Below are 17,360 nucleotides of genomic sequence, written 5' to 3' on the forward strand. Positions count from 1 at the left end.
GAGTAATTATAATGTCTTTGATAATACATTCTAAGTGCACAAGAGAAAGTAAAATAGATCTGATGACACTAGAATACATTCTTCAGTTAAATACACCTATGCTAGGCTAGAGCAAGAGAAACTTTTAAGACATTAAAAATAAATGGTCAGGCTTCCACTGCGCCAACCACTGCACCATCAGGGAAGCCCCAATCATGTTAGTTTTGACCTCAGTATTATAGTAATTTTTATATGTGGGTGTAGAAATTTGTTGGTGTCTGTTGAAGTTATTGTAAATTAGTATTTATTATTCTACAAATTTTTTATAAATGACTTAGTCATTTGTCATTTTGCAAACTACACAGTGAAATAAAAACATCCTCTGAGAGAAAATGATTTTAGATTATGAATTCTAATCAAATAATGGCTTAAAAGTGAGTTCCTGTTCTGTACAAAGAAATTAAGAATTCTAAAAGTCAGAATTGTCTTCTCTGAGGTGAAAAGTATGCTTTGGCATAAAAAAGATATACTATTTCAAGCACATATTTTAGTATTATTGCTTATTTCTTGGAAGGGAATACTTTCTGGCATTCTCAAAGCAAAATAATTTTAATAAATGAGTACTTCTAATTTCTCTATCTTTCTTCTGACTTATACCTTTGGAATACTGGTAATATAATATCTGACAATATTCTGCAGTTGTTTTTCTTTACCTAGATTTTTAAATAGTTTATAAAGTGCTCATATCATTACTTAATAGTAATTTTGTTTATTGTCAGTTTTAAATAGCTTATTAATATTTCCTCACTGTGACATAAATTTTAAGTTAAAAAAACTGTCCAAGAACTAATTTTAAAATGAGATTATATGTTCAAATAAATTTGATACTTCTCTTTAAGAGAAAAAAATACATGTGTGGTCCCATTAATGTATCTAAATATAGTTTGTACATATACAAATACATCTTATTTACATATAGATAAACAATATTTTTTTGTGAAATATTCAAAATGCAATATTGAATTAGTATACTCTATACCTGTAAAATGTCAGCAGGGTCTTCTTTTGCAGATGCAACTAACAAAGTATGTCCAGTGACAATTCCTTCTGCCAGGAAATACTTGAAGAGCAAAGGAGAATAAATATTATATTTATCCTCTTCTGTAAGAAAGAAAAAAATTATAGTCAGAATCCTACCATATACTAGGATATTTATGGTAGGATGTTTTTATATTCTTTTCTCCTTAAAACAAGTCTATGAGGTGGGGCAATAACTGTCTTCCTAAGGTACAGTTAGATAGGCTAAAATACTTATCTAGATAATCAATGGGAAGTAGGTACTTTTAACAGAGTCTTTCTGATTCCAAAATCATTCTCCATCTACTACACCACCTCCGATATCCATAAAATTTAGAAGGTTATGTATGATTATATTAAAAAATCAGAGATTTGGTTTTTCTTTACTAAGATTTTCTCAGGTACTGTAGCTCTAAAATGGCCATATTCCCTACCAACCAGTTGTAAACTCACACCTCATTACTTTCATGTCACAAGAATTAAACACGTAGTGTTAGATTTGTGGTTACCAGAGGTGGAGAGTAGGGGTAGGGGAAATTGGATGAAGGCAGTCAAAAGCTTCAAACTTCTAGTTATAAGATAAATAAGTACTGGGGATGTAATTTACAACATGATAAATAAAATCAACACTGCTGTATGTTATATAGGAAAATTGTTAAACGAGTAAATCCTACGAGTTCTCATCACAAGGAAAAAATGTTTTTCTATTATTCTAATTTTGTATCTACATGAGATCATGAATGTCCACTAAACTCATTGTGCTAATCATTTCATGACGTATTAAGTCTAATGGTTGTTCTGTACACCTTAAACTTATACAGTGCTGTATGTCAATTATATCTCAATAAAACTGAAAGAAAAAATAGCCCATTTAAGGATGAAATTATACCAATCTTACAAGTAATCTTTCAGAAAAAAGGAAAAATTGGAAAGAAATATTTCAGAACTCATTTTATAATGCCATAATTACTCTGATACCAAAACTAGGCCAAGACATCACAGGAAAAGAAAGCTATAGACTAATATGCCTCATGAACATTTATGAAAATAATTTCTAAAATATCCAACCAAAACTCATTAGTAATAAGAAAGAATAATATGATATACTATGATTAAGTGGGGTTTATCACAGAAATGCCAAGTTGGTTTTTTATTTTAAAAATCACTGTACCATAATGACATATTAAAAAAGTAAAACTGGGCTTCCTTGGTGGCGCAGTGGTTGAGAGTCCGCCTGCCGATGCAGGGCACACGGGTTCGTGCCCCGGTCCGGGAAGATCCCACATGCTGCGGAGCGGCTAGGCCCGTGAGCCATGGCTGCTGAGCCTGCGCGTCCGGAGCCTGTGCTCCGCAACAGGAGAGGCCACAACAGTGAGAGGCCCGCGTACCGCAAAAAAATAAATAAATAAAGTAAAACCATATGATCGTTTCAATAGACACAAAAAAATTTTGACAAAATTCAACAATAATTCATAATACAAACTCTTGGCAAATTAGGAATAACATGAAACCTCTGCAACCTGATAAATGGTATCTATAATAAACTTACAGGTAACAGAATGGTAAGATGGAATGCTTTCTTCCTGATATTAGGAACAAAGAAAGTATATCCACTCTCACCACTTGTAATCAATATTGCTCAGAAGGTCTGAAGCATATAATAAACCAAGAAGAAGAAATGAAAGGCATACAGATTGGAAAAGATGACGTAAAACAGTCTTTATTTGCAAACATTATCACATATGTAGGAAACCTTAAGCAATCTACCAAAAAGCTAGTAGGACTAACAAGCCAAGGCTATCAGGGTTGTAGCATGTAAAGTCAATATATAAAAATCACTGTACCTCTACAAACTAGTAACAAACATTAGAAACTAAAATTTTATAAATTCCATTTTAATGGATTCCAAAAACATGAAATATTTTGAATAAATTTAACAAAATATGTGCATGAACTAGCTCCGAATTGAAAAGTATAAAACATTCTGAGAGTAAGTATAAAAAAACCTAAATAAATGGAGTGATATATCATGGTCATGGGATGCAAGACTCAAATCTTTCCAAATTAATCTATACATTTAATGGAATGTCAATGTAAGCCCCAGTAAGTTTTTTGGAGAAACTGACAAGCTAATTCTAAATTTACATAGAAATTCAAAGGTCCTAGGTAACCAAATGAATTTGAAAAAGAACACAGTTGGAAGACATACCATCTGATTTTAAGACTTATTATAAAGCTGCAACAATCCAGGCAATACAGATTTGACCAAAGGCTATAAATATAGATCAATGTAAAAGAATAGAGAGACCAGAAATAAACCCACATAACTGATTCTTGACAAAGGTGGAGAAATAATTCTTTTTCAACAAATGGTCTTGGAATAACTGGATACCCATATGCAAAAAACAACAAAACCCTCACTCTTACCTCATACTACACTCAATCAAAAAACAAAAAAAATTTGCAGGTTGGGGGAAGAGAGATAAATTAGGAGTTTGGGATTAACAGATACACACTACTATATATAAAATAGATAAACAACAAGGACCTACTGTATAGCACAGGAAACTATATTCAATAGCTTGTAATAACCTATAATGGTAAAGAATCTGAAAAAGTATGTATACATATATATATCTGAATCACTTTGCTGTACAACTGAAACTAACATGACATTGAAAATCAGCTATACTTCAATTGGGAAAAAAACAAACAAGCAAACAAGAAAATTTCAATCTTATCTCATACTACTACTCAAATATGCTGAAATGAATCATAAAACTAAATATAGAAGGTGAAACAATAAAACTATTAGGAAAAAACAGGGAAAATTTTTGCAGCCTTGGAGTAGACAAATATTTCTTAAATAAGACAGGAAAGCATGTGTCACAATAGAAAAAAAATGGATAACTTGAAGTGTATAAAAATTTTAAATATTTTCTTTTGAAAAGACACCAAGAAGATGAAAAGGCAAGCTACAGAGAGAAAATACTTGCAGTACATATATCTTGGACAGTTTTTTATGTAACAGACAAAAACCTGGAAATAACTTAAATGTCCATCAACCAGTGAATGGAAAAACAAATGGTACATTCACAAATGAAATAATACTCAACAACAAAATAAACTGACTACTGATATATAGGCAACAACATAGATGAATCTCAAAAACACTAAACTAAGTGAAAAAAGCCAGACACAAAAAGTGTGTATGGTAAGATTGCCTTAATGTGGTATTCTAAAGAAAGCAGAACTAAACTCTAGTGATAGAAAGATGTTAGGTGCTTGGGGGCCAGGAAACATTTTGGGCATGAGGATGTTTGAGGGGGATGATGGAAATGTTTTATATCTTGATTGTTGTGGTGATTACATGAGTATATACATTTGTAAAAACTCACTAAAATATATACTTAAAATGGGTCTATTTTATTGTATGTAAATTATAATTCAGTAAAGGTGGTTTATGAAAATAATTTCCTATGGCATAGCTAAAATACCATGTGGTAGCTTGTATGTAAACCTTTTCAGCACAGAATATTAGAGCAAATCCACGATCATAAGTATAGTAGATTTACATGAAGATTGATTTTATATATAGAACATAGCCAGTTCTTTAATACTACCTACCACGAAGTTAAAATCTATAAGTCTAAAAGACACAAAATGGGCTTGATTAGGATTTAGGAGCATTTTATGAAAGTTTTTGTGCACAAAGGAAAAGAAAAATGCTTTCAACACCTCTGCATGGTTTACAGTCAACAGGTGGAAAAGCCAGCAGAGACAAGTGGATGAGATGACCAGCACTACCTGTGGATCATTACAGCTATGACACTGGAAAAAACACCCATTTTATATAACTAAGAATTTGTCTCTGTTAAACTTTAGAAATAGAAAGTCACGTTTAAAAAAAAGAATTGATTTTATCTTAAATAATTACCATTAAATCAGTTTACAAAAGCAACCATATAAACCAAGGTCATTATAAATCAATGATGGAAGAAACAAATCTGATAGTAAAAATTTTAACTTCTGAGGTTGATATTTTTACAACATGGAAAATTTTAATTTTTAGAAACTCACCTGCCATCCATCACACTCATAGAATTATTTCTAAAACTTGTTGGATTTCCTTTTAGCACTTTTTCTGTAGATATTTTCTCATATGGTTACAATTATTATTATTTTCCAAGTGAGTACCTCATCCATTTTTTTCTGTTTTTATATATATTTTTTCAATTAATTTTTATTGGAGTATAGTTGCTTTACAATGTTGTGTTAGTTTCTATTGTACAGCAAAGTGAATCAGCTTTACATATATCCCTTTTTTTTGGATTTCCTTCTAATTTAGTATTTTATTGAAGTATAGCTGATTTACAATGTTGTATTAATTTCTGCTGTACAGCAAAATGATTCAGTTATACATATATACATTCTTTTTAAAATTCTTTTCCATTATGGTTTATCACAGGATATTGAATATAGTTCCCTGTGCTATACAGTAGGATGGTTACAATTATTACTGAATTTTGTATCCAACTTTTTTCTCTTAATCTCACATGAGTCACAGTCTTGTAACTATGATGTTTAAGAGTACATAATACTCCAGTAAATTTATGTACCATAATTTACAATACTTAGTCATTCCCCCACTATGGACTTTTCATGCCACTTTCAGGCTTTTGTTACTATTAAATACAGAAGCACGAAAGTACCTCAACTCCCACATGTCCAAGGCAGAACTCAGAAACTCATTATTTTCTTCCATCAGATGTGGTCCTCCTTCTGTTTTTAGAAAATTAGGATTTATTCTTAATACCTCTTCCCTCTCTCCTGCTCTCTCTCTCTCTCTCTCTCAACAATACACCCTTCTCCCCATGCCTAAAATCCTGTTAAATTTATTTTCAAAGTATTTTTGGAATTGTTCACTTTGCTCCACGACGTCTCTCCCCTAGCTTTGCTACCAAGAACTCTTTCCTAGATGACTGCAATTTCCCTTACTTCTTTGCATCCAGTCAAATCCTCCTTCAATTTAGCAGTGAGCTTTTCAAAATACAAACCTGATCATGTCACTTCCCTACTTAAAACCTTTCAGTGTTTTCTCATTGCTCCTTGCAGAAAGAACTAAATCCTTTAGCATGGTCTACAGGCTCTGCATGGTTGTGGCCAAAGAGGAGGGTTTAATGTGCAAAAATAAAATTACTTGTTGCAATAATGTACATGATTATTGTTTTCCCTTTAAAATGTACATGATTGTCATTTAACAACTTTTCAGTAAAGAAAAAAGTAAACTATTTAACTAGAAAAATAAAAATAATTATTTGTAAAATTGAGGACACGTATTATAACACTCAGTAAGGGAATAAAATATACAGATAAGTACTGCATAAACTATGGACATTCACTTGTAGATAACAAAAAATATTGAGTGATTTCTCATTAATGAAGAGGTAAAACAACTAAACTAAATGGCAAAGTTCCCCTTTTCTTACCTACTTCTTTTTTTAATAAATTTATTTATTTATTATTTTTGGCTGTGTTGGGTCTTTGTTGCTGCACAGGAGCTTCTTAAATGAGTAAGGGTTTTGACTTTTTTTTTTTTTTTAAATACATACAATCCCTACTGATCTTATCTACACTCATATCTTAAGTTACTATCTCTAGTAACCATACTGCATCTTAACTCAGGACCTTTGCAGAGATTACTTCACCTCTTTGGCTAGCTAATTCCCTCAAATCCTCCCAGACCCAGATTAGGTAACCCCACCTTTGGAGAAGCTTTCCTCAAGCCTGGGTGAGATGATCAGAGTGCCCTGGAGCATCCTGTTAACTCCTATACCAGCATTTAATACACATTATCGAAATTTCCCCACTAAGCTAAAATTTCCTCATGGCAGAGAACACATCTTACTGTTATATCGCTAGTACTGGGCACACAGTACACAGTAAATATTTGTAGAATTAATTAAGGGAAAAACAACAAACAAAAATCTATCTTGTCTTGTAAATCAGTCAGATCTACTGTAGTTTGGCTGAAAACACGTCCCATCATAGACACACACACACACACACACACACACACGCTATAATACTTATCAACCCTACTTTTTCAAAGATTCCTATGGGGCAGCAAAAACTAATGGGAGGAAGATCACCTATTGAGGGATTAGCAAAAAAAGTAAAAAATAATTCAAGCTCTTCAAGCTGAAAATCACCAATTCTGTGAAAAAATTTTGAGTTGTACAATAAGCATTTAATTAATCTATTTAATGAATCCTCATAACACTGGGCATGCAAAAATGATAATCATGTGACAGAACTGCCAAAAAGCAAATGTAGTTTTGGCCTGAATTAATAGTCTAATTCCTAGGTTGAGAGAGATGATTGTCCTATTCTATTCTATGGTACTCGACCAGACTGACAACGATATATTTCATTTGGGGATTTACACAAACTAAAGCATCTTCTGAATGGAGTGACCAGGATGGTGAAGGGACTTGAAAGCATGAGAAATGAATATTTTCCTTGAAGAAAAAGAGACCCAAGGGATGCAAGGTAGCTGGCTTCAAATATTTGATGGGCTGTCATATGGAAATGGAATTACACTTGTTCATTAATGCCCCCAAGGGGTAGAATGAAGCCTAATGGATAGAAACAACAGGATCATCAATTTTTCTTTAATATCAAAGTCCAAATGAGCTGCCCCTATGATTCCACTGAGACTGGTCTCAAAGTCACCAATGACTTTCTAATTGTCTAATTTCTGGGACACTTTTAAATCTTTATCTTTTTTGTCTATTGTAGCTATTGCTATGGACAATTTTCTTTTTGGAACTACCCTCTCCCTCCCCCATTTTTAAGATACTCCTTGTTACCATTTTTCCTGTTTCTTTAGCCATTCTTTATATATGTAAGCAGTTTATATAGAACTCTGAACTCTTTAGTATACAAATATGAAACAATTTTATTTTCTAGTCACTGCTTTCAAATATGCTATGTCAAAACTTCCTTTTCTCATCTCTTAAAGACATCCAGAGTGGATTCCATGATCTTCTCACCAGTTTCAGTTATTAAAATTTGAAATAGTTAACTTTAAAACTTTATTGTTCAATGCAAAGCTTTCTCTCTCCTTCAGTGCAGACTAAGGCTTGTACCTTGAAGGTCTCAGGGGTGCAGAGGGGCTCTACAAGAAAGGAAAGTTCTAAAATACTTCTTATTCCAAGTCCTCGTTCTATTACTGGGAGAGCAGGGAAAAAGAAAAGTGGCAGAGATCAACTTACACAATTGTCTGTCTGCTTTAGGTAGAGAGATGGCCCTATCCTCACTCTGATCTGGTCTATTCAAGCCAGCTGCTTGTAGCCTATGAACTTATGGTGATTTCCACGTAGGTGGTAAGCATGGTTTTGGGGGTGATGCTCTGCTTCATTCTGGCCCCATCTGTCACTGAAAAACCCTTCAAAGAGGCAGAATCTCATGTTTGGTGGGGCTGGCCAGTAGAGTCAAGATTACATTAAAAACAGCAAATAAGTGATTTATGGACCATTAACTATATGCTAAACATGGTGCAACACACATCTCATGCATTAGTTTATTTAATCCTTATAATAACCTTACAAATGTTATTAATCTCTGTCTTATAGGTAAGGAACCTACAGAGAATGTAAGCAGCTTGCCTATGGTGATACAGCTAGTAAATAGCAGAGCCATTATTTGAATCTAGGAAGTCTGATTCCAGAAGCTATGGTCTTAACCTCTTTCCTGGGCTTATTTTCCATTATCTATACCTTAAACACTGATGTGCCTAGGCTTTAGATTTTGACCTGTTTTTCTTTTTACTCTAGTTGTACTGAGTCTTTTTTGGAGTCTAAGGCCACTCTAAGAAGCTGATATAAGTTTTATATGCTGGTCTAAAAATATACACAGTCTTACACAAATCTGCATGTAATTTGAGGGAATTAAGAGACCCCCTAAAATTCCATCTCTGGATCCACAAGGGTCTATAAACTTGGGCATTCTAATACATGCCTATGACTTCAACTAAAACATACATTGAATAAAACATTAGTTAAATAACATTGAGGAATCCCAAATATTTTCTCTAGCCTAAGTTTAATACCCAAATATCCAACTGTCTACTAGGTAGAACTACTTGGAACAGAAAATTCATTGTGTTTAAACTGAATTCATTACTCTACCTCAATATCTGCTCATTCTCCTCCTTTCCTGACTTCACCTAATGGTACTAACTCCAAACTTTCTCTGGACAAAAATTGTGGGATCATACTACCTCCTGTCTCTCCCTCATTTCCTACACATTATATGGCACAGAAGTAGAAATCACCACTCTTGTGAGGGTTCTGTTAAAAGAGGGAAAATATAGGGAAATGATATTTCAAATCACAGCAGTCTAAGCAAAGCTAGTTAAACATTTAGAATCTAATATACATAATGAAATGTAGAAATAGAAAAGTTAGTTTGTGTTGTTATCCTATCAAAATTTGATAGTAAATTTATGATTAAAGTCTTAAAAGCACAGTAACAAACATCACCTCATGTTTAGATTAGGGCAATGAGTATTTTTATCACTTCAAGTTTTTTACATTATTCTTGCAGTGCCTCCTTCATAGTATCTCTTCATTGCTCAAAATACTCCATGATTACATATTCCTAACCACTATAAATCGTTTTTAGCCAGGCTTTCATATCATTCATTTATTCATGCATTCATTCATTTACTGTATCCCTATATGGTTCCCATGATCACAGAGCTTACAGTCAGTCTACTGAATAAAATATGTGATCAGGCTTTTTCAATAAAGTATGTGTCATGAGAAGGTAAATAAAGAATACTACAGAAGTATTTATATAAGAGGAATACTACTAATTGGGCATGAGGAGAAGGAAAGCAACAATTAAGGATGACTTTCTGGAAGAGATATTTAAGTGGAGACCTAAAAGATGATTAGGGGTTAGGAAAAGAGAAGAAAAAAGATGCAGCAAGAAAGAACTTAAGAAAAGTCCTGTAGAGAGGTGAGAGAATGGTACTTTGATGGAATTAAAAGCTTAGGGTGATAAACACAAAGCTTGAGGAAGGAGGTGAGAAGATGAGAAGAGATAAGGCTAAGGTGAATCAGCAGAAGCAAATCACTAAAGGCCTTAGAGCCCAAATTAAGGAGATTGCACCTTATGTTAAGATCAATAGAGAGCACAAAAATGTCCTAAGCAAGGATCATGATCAGATTTTCATATCATAAAGTTCACTCAGGCTACAGTATGAAAAAGGACTGAAGCAAGGGAACACTGGAGACAACTTAAGAAGCTGTTATAATAATTTCAGTGAGAGCTGTTGATTATGGTTTGAATTAGGGTTGTGGCAGCAATAATGGAGAGATGTAGACAGAGTTTTTCAATACATATTTAAAAGGTTAAAAACTTTCAGCATTTAATGATTAATGGGCGTGTGGAGTGTGAGAGACAAGTACATCACTCAGGTCTCTGGCATGTGTCACTTGGTAGGTTGAATAAGCCAGGGATGAGAGGAAGAGGGACAGATTTAGAGGAATGGGGTAGAATTTGGAGATAAGGGCAGACTGTGAGTTTAGCTCTAGACATACTGATTTTGAGGTGTGTGTAAGATATTCAAGAGAAAATGTTGAATAGGAAGTTGAATATGATCTCCTCATTTCTCTGTGTACCCTACATATGTAGCAATGCCTGGAGATTACTGATTACTTTTATAAGATGAGGTTTTTCCTGGTCATTCTAGATATGGCAGGGACTGAGATCTCCCAGGGAAGAGTATACAGCACTAGAAGAGGGAATATGATGTTAGTATTTTAAGTAGAGCCAAAGGAGTCTTTTTAGACTCCTTAAACATGAGCAGAGGGGTAGAAGGAAAACCAGAACAGAATATTGTAACAGAATCCAAAGAAAGGGAGTACTTCAAGGAAAGAGTGATTAACTACATCAACTGCTGCTGAGATCAAGAAGGAAGAGGTCTGAGAAGGTAGCAGGATACAAGATCAACATACAGAAACATGTTGCATTTCTTTACACTAACAATGAAATATCAGAAGAGGAAAGTAAAAAGCAATCCCTTTTAAAATTACATAAAAACAAACAAACAAACAAAAACAAAACTTAGGAATAAACCTGACCAAGGAGGTGAAAGACCTATATGCTGAGAACTATAAAACATTGATAAAGGAAATTAAAGATGATTCAAAGAAATGGAAAGATAACCCATGTTCTTGAATTGGAAGAATTAATATTGTTAAAATGGTCATATTACCCAAAGTAATCTACAGATTTAACGTGATCCCTATCAAATTACCCATGACATTTTACACAGAATGAGAACAAATAATCCTAAAATTTATATGGAACCATAAAAGACCCAGAATTGCCAAAGCAATCCTGAGGAAAAAGAACAAAGCTGGAGGCAAAACCCTTCCAAACTTCAGACAATACTATAAAACTATAGTAATTAAAACAGCATGGTATTGGCACAAGAACAGACACATGATTCAATGGAATAGAATAGAAAGCTCAGAAATAAACACACATACCTACAGGCAATTAATCTTCAACAAAGGAGGCAAGACTATACAGTGGAGAAAAGACAGTCTCTTCAGCAGGCAGTGTTGGGAAAGCTGGACAGCCCCATGTAAACCAATTAAGTTAGAACACTTCCTCACACCATACACAAAAATAAATTCAAAATGGCTTAAAGACTTAAATATAAGACATGACACCATAAGACTCCTAGAACAGAACATAGGCAAAACATTCTCTGACATAAATCGTACCAGCATTTTCTTAGGCCAGACTCCCAAGGCAACAGAAATAAAAGCAAAAATAAACAAATGGGACCTAATCAAACTTACAAGCTTTTGCATAGCAAAGGAAACCATAAACAAAATGAAAAGACAACCTACAGAGTGGGAGAAAATATTTGCAAACAATGTACCTGACAAGGGCTTAATTTCCAAAATATACAAACAGCTCATACAACAACAAAAAACCAAACAACCCAATCAAAAAATGGGCAGAAGACCTAAATAGACATTTCTCCAAAGACATACACATGGCCAATAGGCACATGAAAAGATGCTCAACTTTGCTAATTATTAGAGAAATGTGCATCAAAAATACAATGAGGTAATACCTCACACTGGTTAGAATGGCCATCATTAAAAAGCCTACAAATAATAAATGGTGGAGAGGGTGTGGAGAAAAGGGGACTCTCCTACACTATTGGTGGGAATGTAAATTGGTACAGCCACTATGGAAAACAGTATGGAGGTTCCTTAAAAAACTAAAAATAGAGTTGCCATATGATCCAGCAATCCCACTCCTGGGCATATGTCCAGAGAAAACTCTCAATTCAAAAAGGAGCACCCCAATGTTCACAGCAGTACTATTTACAATAGCCAAGACGTGGAAGCAACCTAAATGTCCATCAACACATGAATGGATAAAGAAGATGTAGTATAGATATACTATTGAATACTAGTCAGCTATAACAAACAATGAAATAATGCCATTTTCAGCAAGAGGGATGGACCTAGAGATTATCATACTAAGTGAAGTAAGTCAGAAAGAGAAAGATAAATATCATGATATCACTTATATGTGGAATCTAAAATATGATACAAATGAACTTATTTACAAAACAGAAACAGACTCACAGACACAGAACATAAACTTCTGGTTACCAAAGGGGAAAGAGGGGGCAGGGATAAATTAGGAGTTTGGGATTAGCAGATACAAACTACTATACATAAAAAACATAACAACTAGGTCTTGCTGCATAGCACAGGGAACTATATTCAATATTGTGCAATAAACCTTAATGGAAAAAAATATATATATATGGACCACTGTGCTGTACACCAGAAACTAACACAACATTGTAAATCAGCTATACTTCAATAAAAAAAAAAAAAGAAGAAGGAATAGGACTGAGAAGTAACCTCTGGGTTTAGCAATGAGAAGGTCTCCACTGTCTCTAGCTAAGGTGGTTTTAGTGAAGTGGTAGTGTGTGAAATAGACTGAGCAATGACTGAAATATTACTAAAACATATAACAAGTGTTGCAGATCATTCAACAGGCTTGGCTATGGAAAGGAAGAGAAAAAGCAATAATTGGAGAAGGTAGGGTTAAGGGAGTGGAATTTTTTTCCTTTGAAAAACAATTACACATAGAAAAGAGCTTAATAAAGACAGTAATGATAAGAAGAGAAAACAAAATCGCTATTGCCAGGTACTTGGAAAGGTAGAAGGAGAAAAGATCTAAAGTACAGGTTAGGGATTTGGTTCAAGATGGTGGAGTACAGGGATGTGCACTTGCTCCCTCTTGTGAGAGCACTGGAATCACAACTAACTGCTGGAAAATCATTGACAGGAAGACACTGGAACTCAACAAAAAAGATACTCCACATCCAAAGACAAAGGAGAAACCACAATGAGATGGTAGGAGGGGCACAATCACAATAAAAGCAAATCCCATAACTGCTGGGTGGGTGACTCACAAATTGGAGAACACTTATACCACAGAAGTCCACCCCCGGAAGTGAAAGTTCTGAGCCCCACGTCAGGCTTCCCAACCTGGGGGTCCGGCAACAGGAGGAGGATTCCTAGAGAATCAGACTTCGAAGGCTAGTGGGATTTGATTGCAAGACTTCGACAGGACTGGGGGAAACAGAGACTCCACTTTTGGAGGGCACACACAAAGTAATGTGTGCATTAGGACCCAGGGGGAGGAGCAGTGACCCCATAGAAGACTGAACCAGACCTACCTGCTAGTGTTGGAGTATCTCCTGCAGAGGCGGGGGATGGCTGTGGCTCACCATGGGGACAAGGATACTGGCAGCAGAAGTTCTGGGAAGTACTCCTTGGTGTGAGCCCTCCCAGAGTCCGCCATTAGCCCCACCAAAGAGCCCAGGTAGGTTCCAGTATTGGGTCGCCTCAGGCCAAACAACCAACAGGGAGGGAACCCAGCCCAGCCATCAGCAGACAAGTGGATTACAATTTTACTGAGCTCTGCCCACCAGAGCAACACCCAGCTCTACCCATTACCAGTCCCCCCCCATCAGGAAGCTTGCACAAGCCTCTTAGATAGCCTCATCCACCAGAGGGCAGAGAGCAGAAGCAAGAAGAACTACAGTTCTGTAGACTGTGCAAGGAAAACCCATTCACAGAAAGACAGACAAAATGAAAAGGCAGAGGACTTTGCACCAGATGAAGAAAAAAGATAAAACCCCAGAAAAACAACTAAATGAAGTGGATATAGGAAACCTTCCAGAAAAAGAATTCAGAACAATGATAGTGAAGATGATCCAGGATCTCGGAAAAAGAATGGCAGCAAAGATCGAGAAGATGCAAGAAATGTTTAACAAAGACCTAGAAGAACTAAAGACCAAACACCTAGAAGAATTAAAGAAAAAACAGAAAGAGATGAACAATACAATAACTGAAATGAAAAATATACTAGAAGGAATCAATAGAAGAATAACTGAGGCGGAAGAATGGATAAGTGACCTGAAAGACAGAATGGTAGAATTCACTGCCACGGAACAGAATAAAGAATAAATAATGAAAAGAAATGAAGACAGCCTAAGAGACCTCTGGGACAACATTAAAGCCAACAATATTCGCATTATAGGGGTCCCAGAAGGAGAAGAGAGAGAGAAAGGACCCGAGAAAATATTTGAAGAGATTATAGTCGAAAACTTCCCTAACATGGGAAAGGAAATAGCCACCCAAGTCCAGGAAGCCACAGAGAATCCCAGGCAGGATAAACCCAAGGAGAAACATGCCGAGATGCACAGTAATCAAACTGACAAAAATTAAAGACAAAGAAAAATTATTGAAAGCAACAAGGGAAAAATGACAAATAACATACAAGGGAACTTGCATGAGGTCAGCAGCTGATTTCTCAGCAGAAACTCTACAAGTCAGAAGGGAGTGGCATGATATACTTAAATAGATGAAAGGGAAGAACCTTCAACCAAGATTACTCTACCTGGCAAGGATCTCATTCAGATTCGATGGAGAAATCAATAGCTTTACAGACAAGCAAAAACTAAGAGAATTCAGCACCACCAAACCAGCTCTACAACAAATGCTAAAGAAACTTCTCTAAGTGGAAGACACAAGAAAAGGACCTACAAAAACAAACCCAAAACAATTAAGAAAATGGTCATAGGAACATACATATCGATAATTACCTTAAATGTGAATGGATTAAATGCTCCAACCAAAAGACACAGGCTCGCTGAATGGATACAAAAACAAGACCCATATATATGCTGTCTACAAGAGACCCACTTCAGACCTAGGGACACATACAGACTGAAAGTGAGGGGATGGAAAAAGATACTCCAAGCAAATGGAAATCAAAAGAAAGCTGGAGTAGCAATACTCATATCAGATAAAATAGGCTTTAAAATAAAGAATGTTACAAGAAACAAGGATACTACATAATGATCAAGGGATCAACCCAAGAAGAAGATATAACAATTGTAAATATTTATGCACCCAACACAGGAGCACCTCAATGCATAAGGCAACTGCTAACAGCTCTAAAAGAGGAAATCGACAGTAACAGAATAATAGTGGGGGACTTTAACACCTCACTTACACCAATGAACAGATCATCCAAACAGAATATTAATAAGGAAACACAAGCTTTAAATGACACAATAGACCAGATAAATTTAATTGATATCTGTAGGACATTCCATCCAAAAACAGCAGATTACACTTTCTCTTCAAGTGCACACGGAACATTCTCCAGGATAGATAACATCTTGAGTCACAAATGAAGCCTCAGTAAATTTAAGAAAATTGAAATCACATCAAGCATCTGTTCTGACCACAATGCTATGAGATTAGAAATCAACTACAGGGAAAAGAACGTAAAAAACACAAACACATGGAGGCTAAAAAATACGTTACTAAATAACCAAGAGATCACTGAAGAAATCAAAGAGGAAATTCAAAAATACCTAGAGACAAATGACAATTAAAACACGATGATCCAAAACCTATGAGATCCAGCAAAAGCAGTTCTAAGAGGGAAGTTTATAGCTACACAAGCCTACCTCAAGAAACAAGAAACATCTCAAATAATCTAAACTTACACCTAAAGGAACTAGAGAAAGAAGAACAAAACTCAAAGTTAGTAGAAAGAAAGAAATCATAAGGATCAGAGCAGAAATAAATGAAACAGGAACAAAGAAAACAATAGCAAAGATCAATAAAACTAAAAGCTTGTTCTTTGAGAAGATAAAAAAAAATTGATAGGGTTTCCCTGGTGGCGCAGTGGTTGAGAGTTCGCCTGCCGATGCAGGGGACATGGGTTCGTGCCCCGGTCTGGGAAGATCCCACATGCTGCGGAGCTGCTGGGCCTGTGAGCCATGGCCGCTGGGCCTGCGCGTCTGGAACCTGTGCTCCATAACAGGAGAGGCCACAGAAGTGAGAGGCCCGCGTACCACAAAAAAAAAAAAAAAAAAAAAAAATTGATAAACCTTTAGCCAGACTCATCAAGAAAAAGAGGGATAGGACTCAAATTAATAAAATTAGAAATGAAAAAGGAGAGGTTACAACGGACACTGCAGAAATACAAAGCATCCTAAGAGACTACTACAAGCAACCCTATGCCAATAAAATGGACAACCTGGAAACAATGGACAAATTCTTAGAAAGGTATAACCTTCCAAGACTAACTAGGAAGAAATAGAAAATGTGAACAGACCAATCACAAGTAACAAAATTGAAACTGTGATTAAAAATCTTCCAACAAGGGCTTCCCTGGTGGCGCAGTGGTTGAGAGTCCGCCTGCCAATGCAGGGGACACAGGTTCGTGCCCCGGTGCGGGAAGATCCCACATGCCGCGGAGTGGCTGGGCCCGTGAGCCATGGCTGCTGAGCCTGTGTGTCTGGAGCCTGTGCTCTGCAACGGGAGAGGCCACAACAGTGAGAGGCCCGCGTACAGCAAAAAAAACAAACAAAAAAACCCACACAAAATAAATCTTCCAACAAACAAAAGTCCAGGACCAGATGGCTTCGCAGGTGAATTCCATCAAACATTTAGAGAAGAGCTAACACCCATCCTTCTCAAACTCTTCCAAAAAATTGCAGAGGAAGCAACACTCCCAAACTCATTCTATAAGGCCACCATCACCCTGATACCAAAAACAGACAAAGATACTACAAAAAAAGAAAATTACAGACCAATATCACTGATGAATACAGATGCAAAAATCCTCAACAGAACACTAGCAAACAGAATCCAACAACACAT

At 35.6% G+C, this 17,360-nt stretch overlaps 1 protein-coding gene across 2 annotated transcripts in view; it reads right to left on the reverse strand.

Moving 5' to 3' along the window:
- ELP4 (elongator acetyltransferase complex subunit 4) overlaps positions 1-17,360 on the reverse strand; it is a 239,823-nt gene that overhangs the window by 207,841 nt on the left and 14,622 nt on the right. For both annotated transcript variants that reach the window (XM_082627310.1, XM_082627311.1), the window contains exon 3: positions 1,019-1,140. In XM_082627310.1, the coding sequence (XP_082483436.1) occupies positions 1,019-1,140 (122 nt within the window). The remainder of the gene's footprint in view (positions 1-1,018; positions 1,141-17,360) is intronic.

The sequence above is a fragment of the Mesoplodon mirus genome (assembly GCF_964341445.2).
Source record: "Mesoplodon mirus genome assembly, chromosome: 7".
NCBI lineage: Eukaryota > Metazoa > Chordata > Mammalia > Artiodactyla > Ziphiidae > Mesoplodon > Mesoplodon mirus.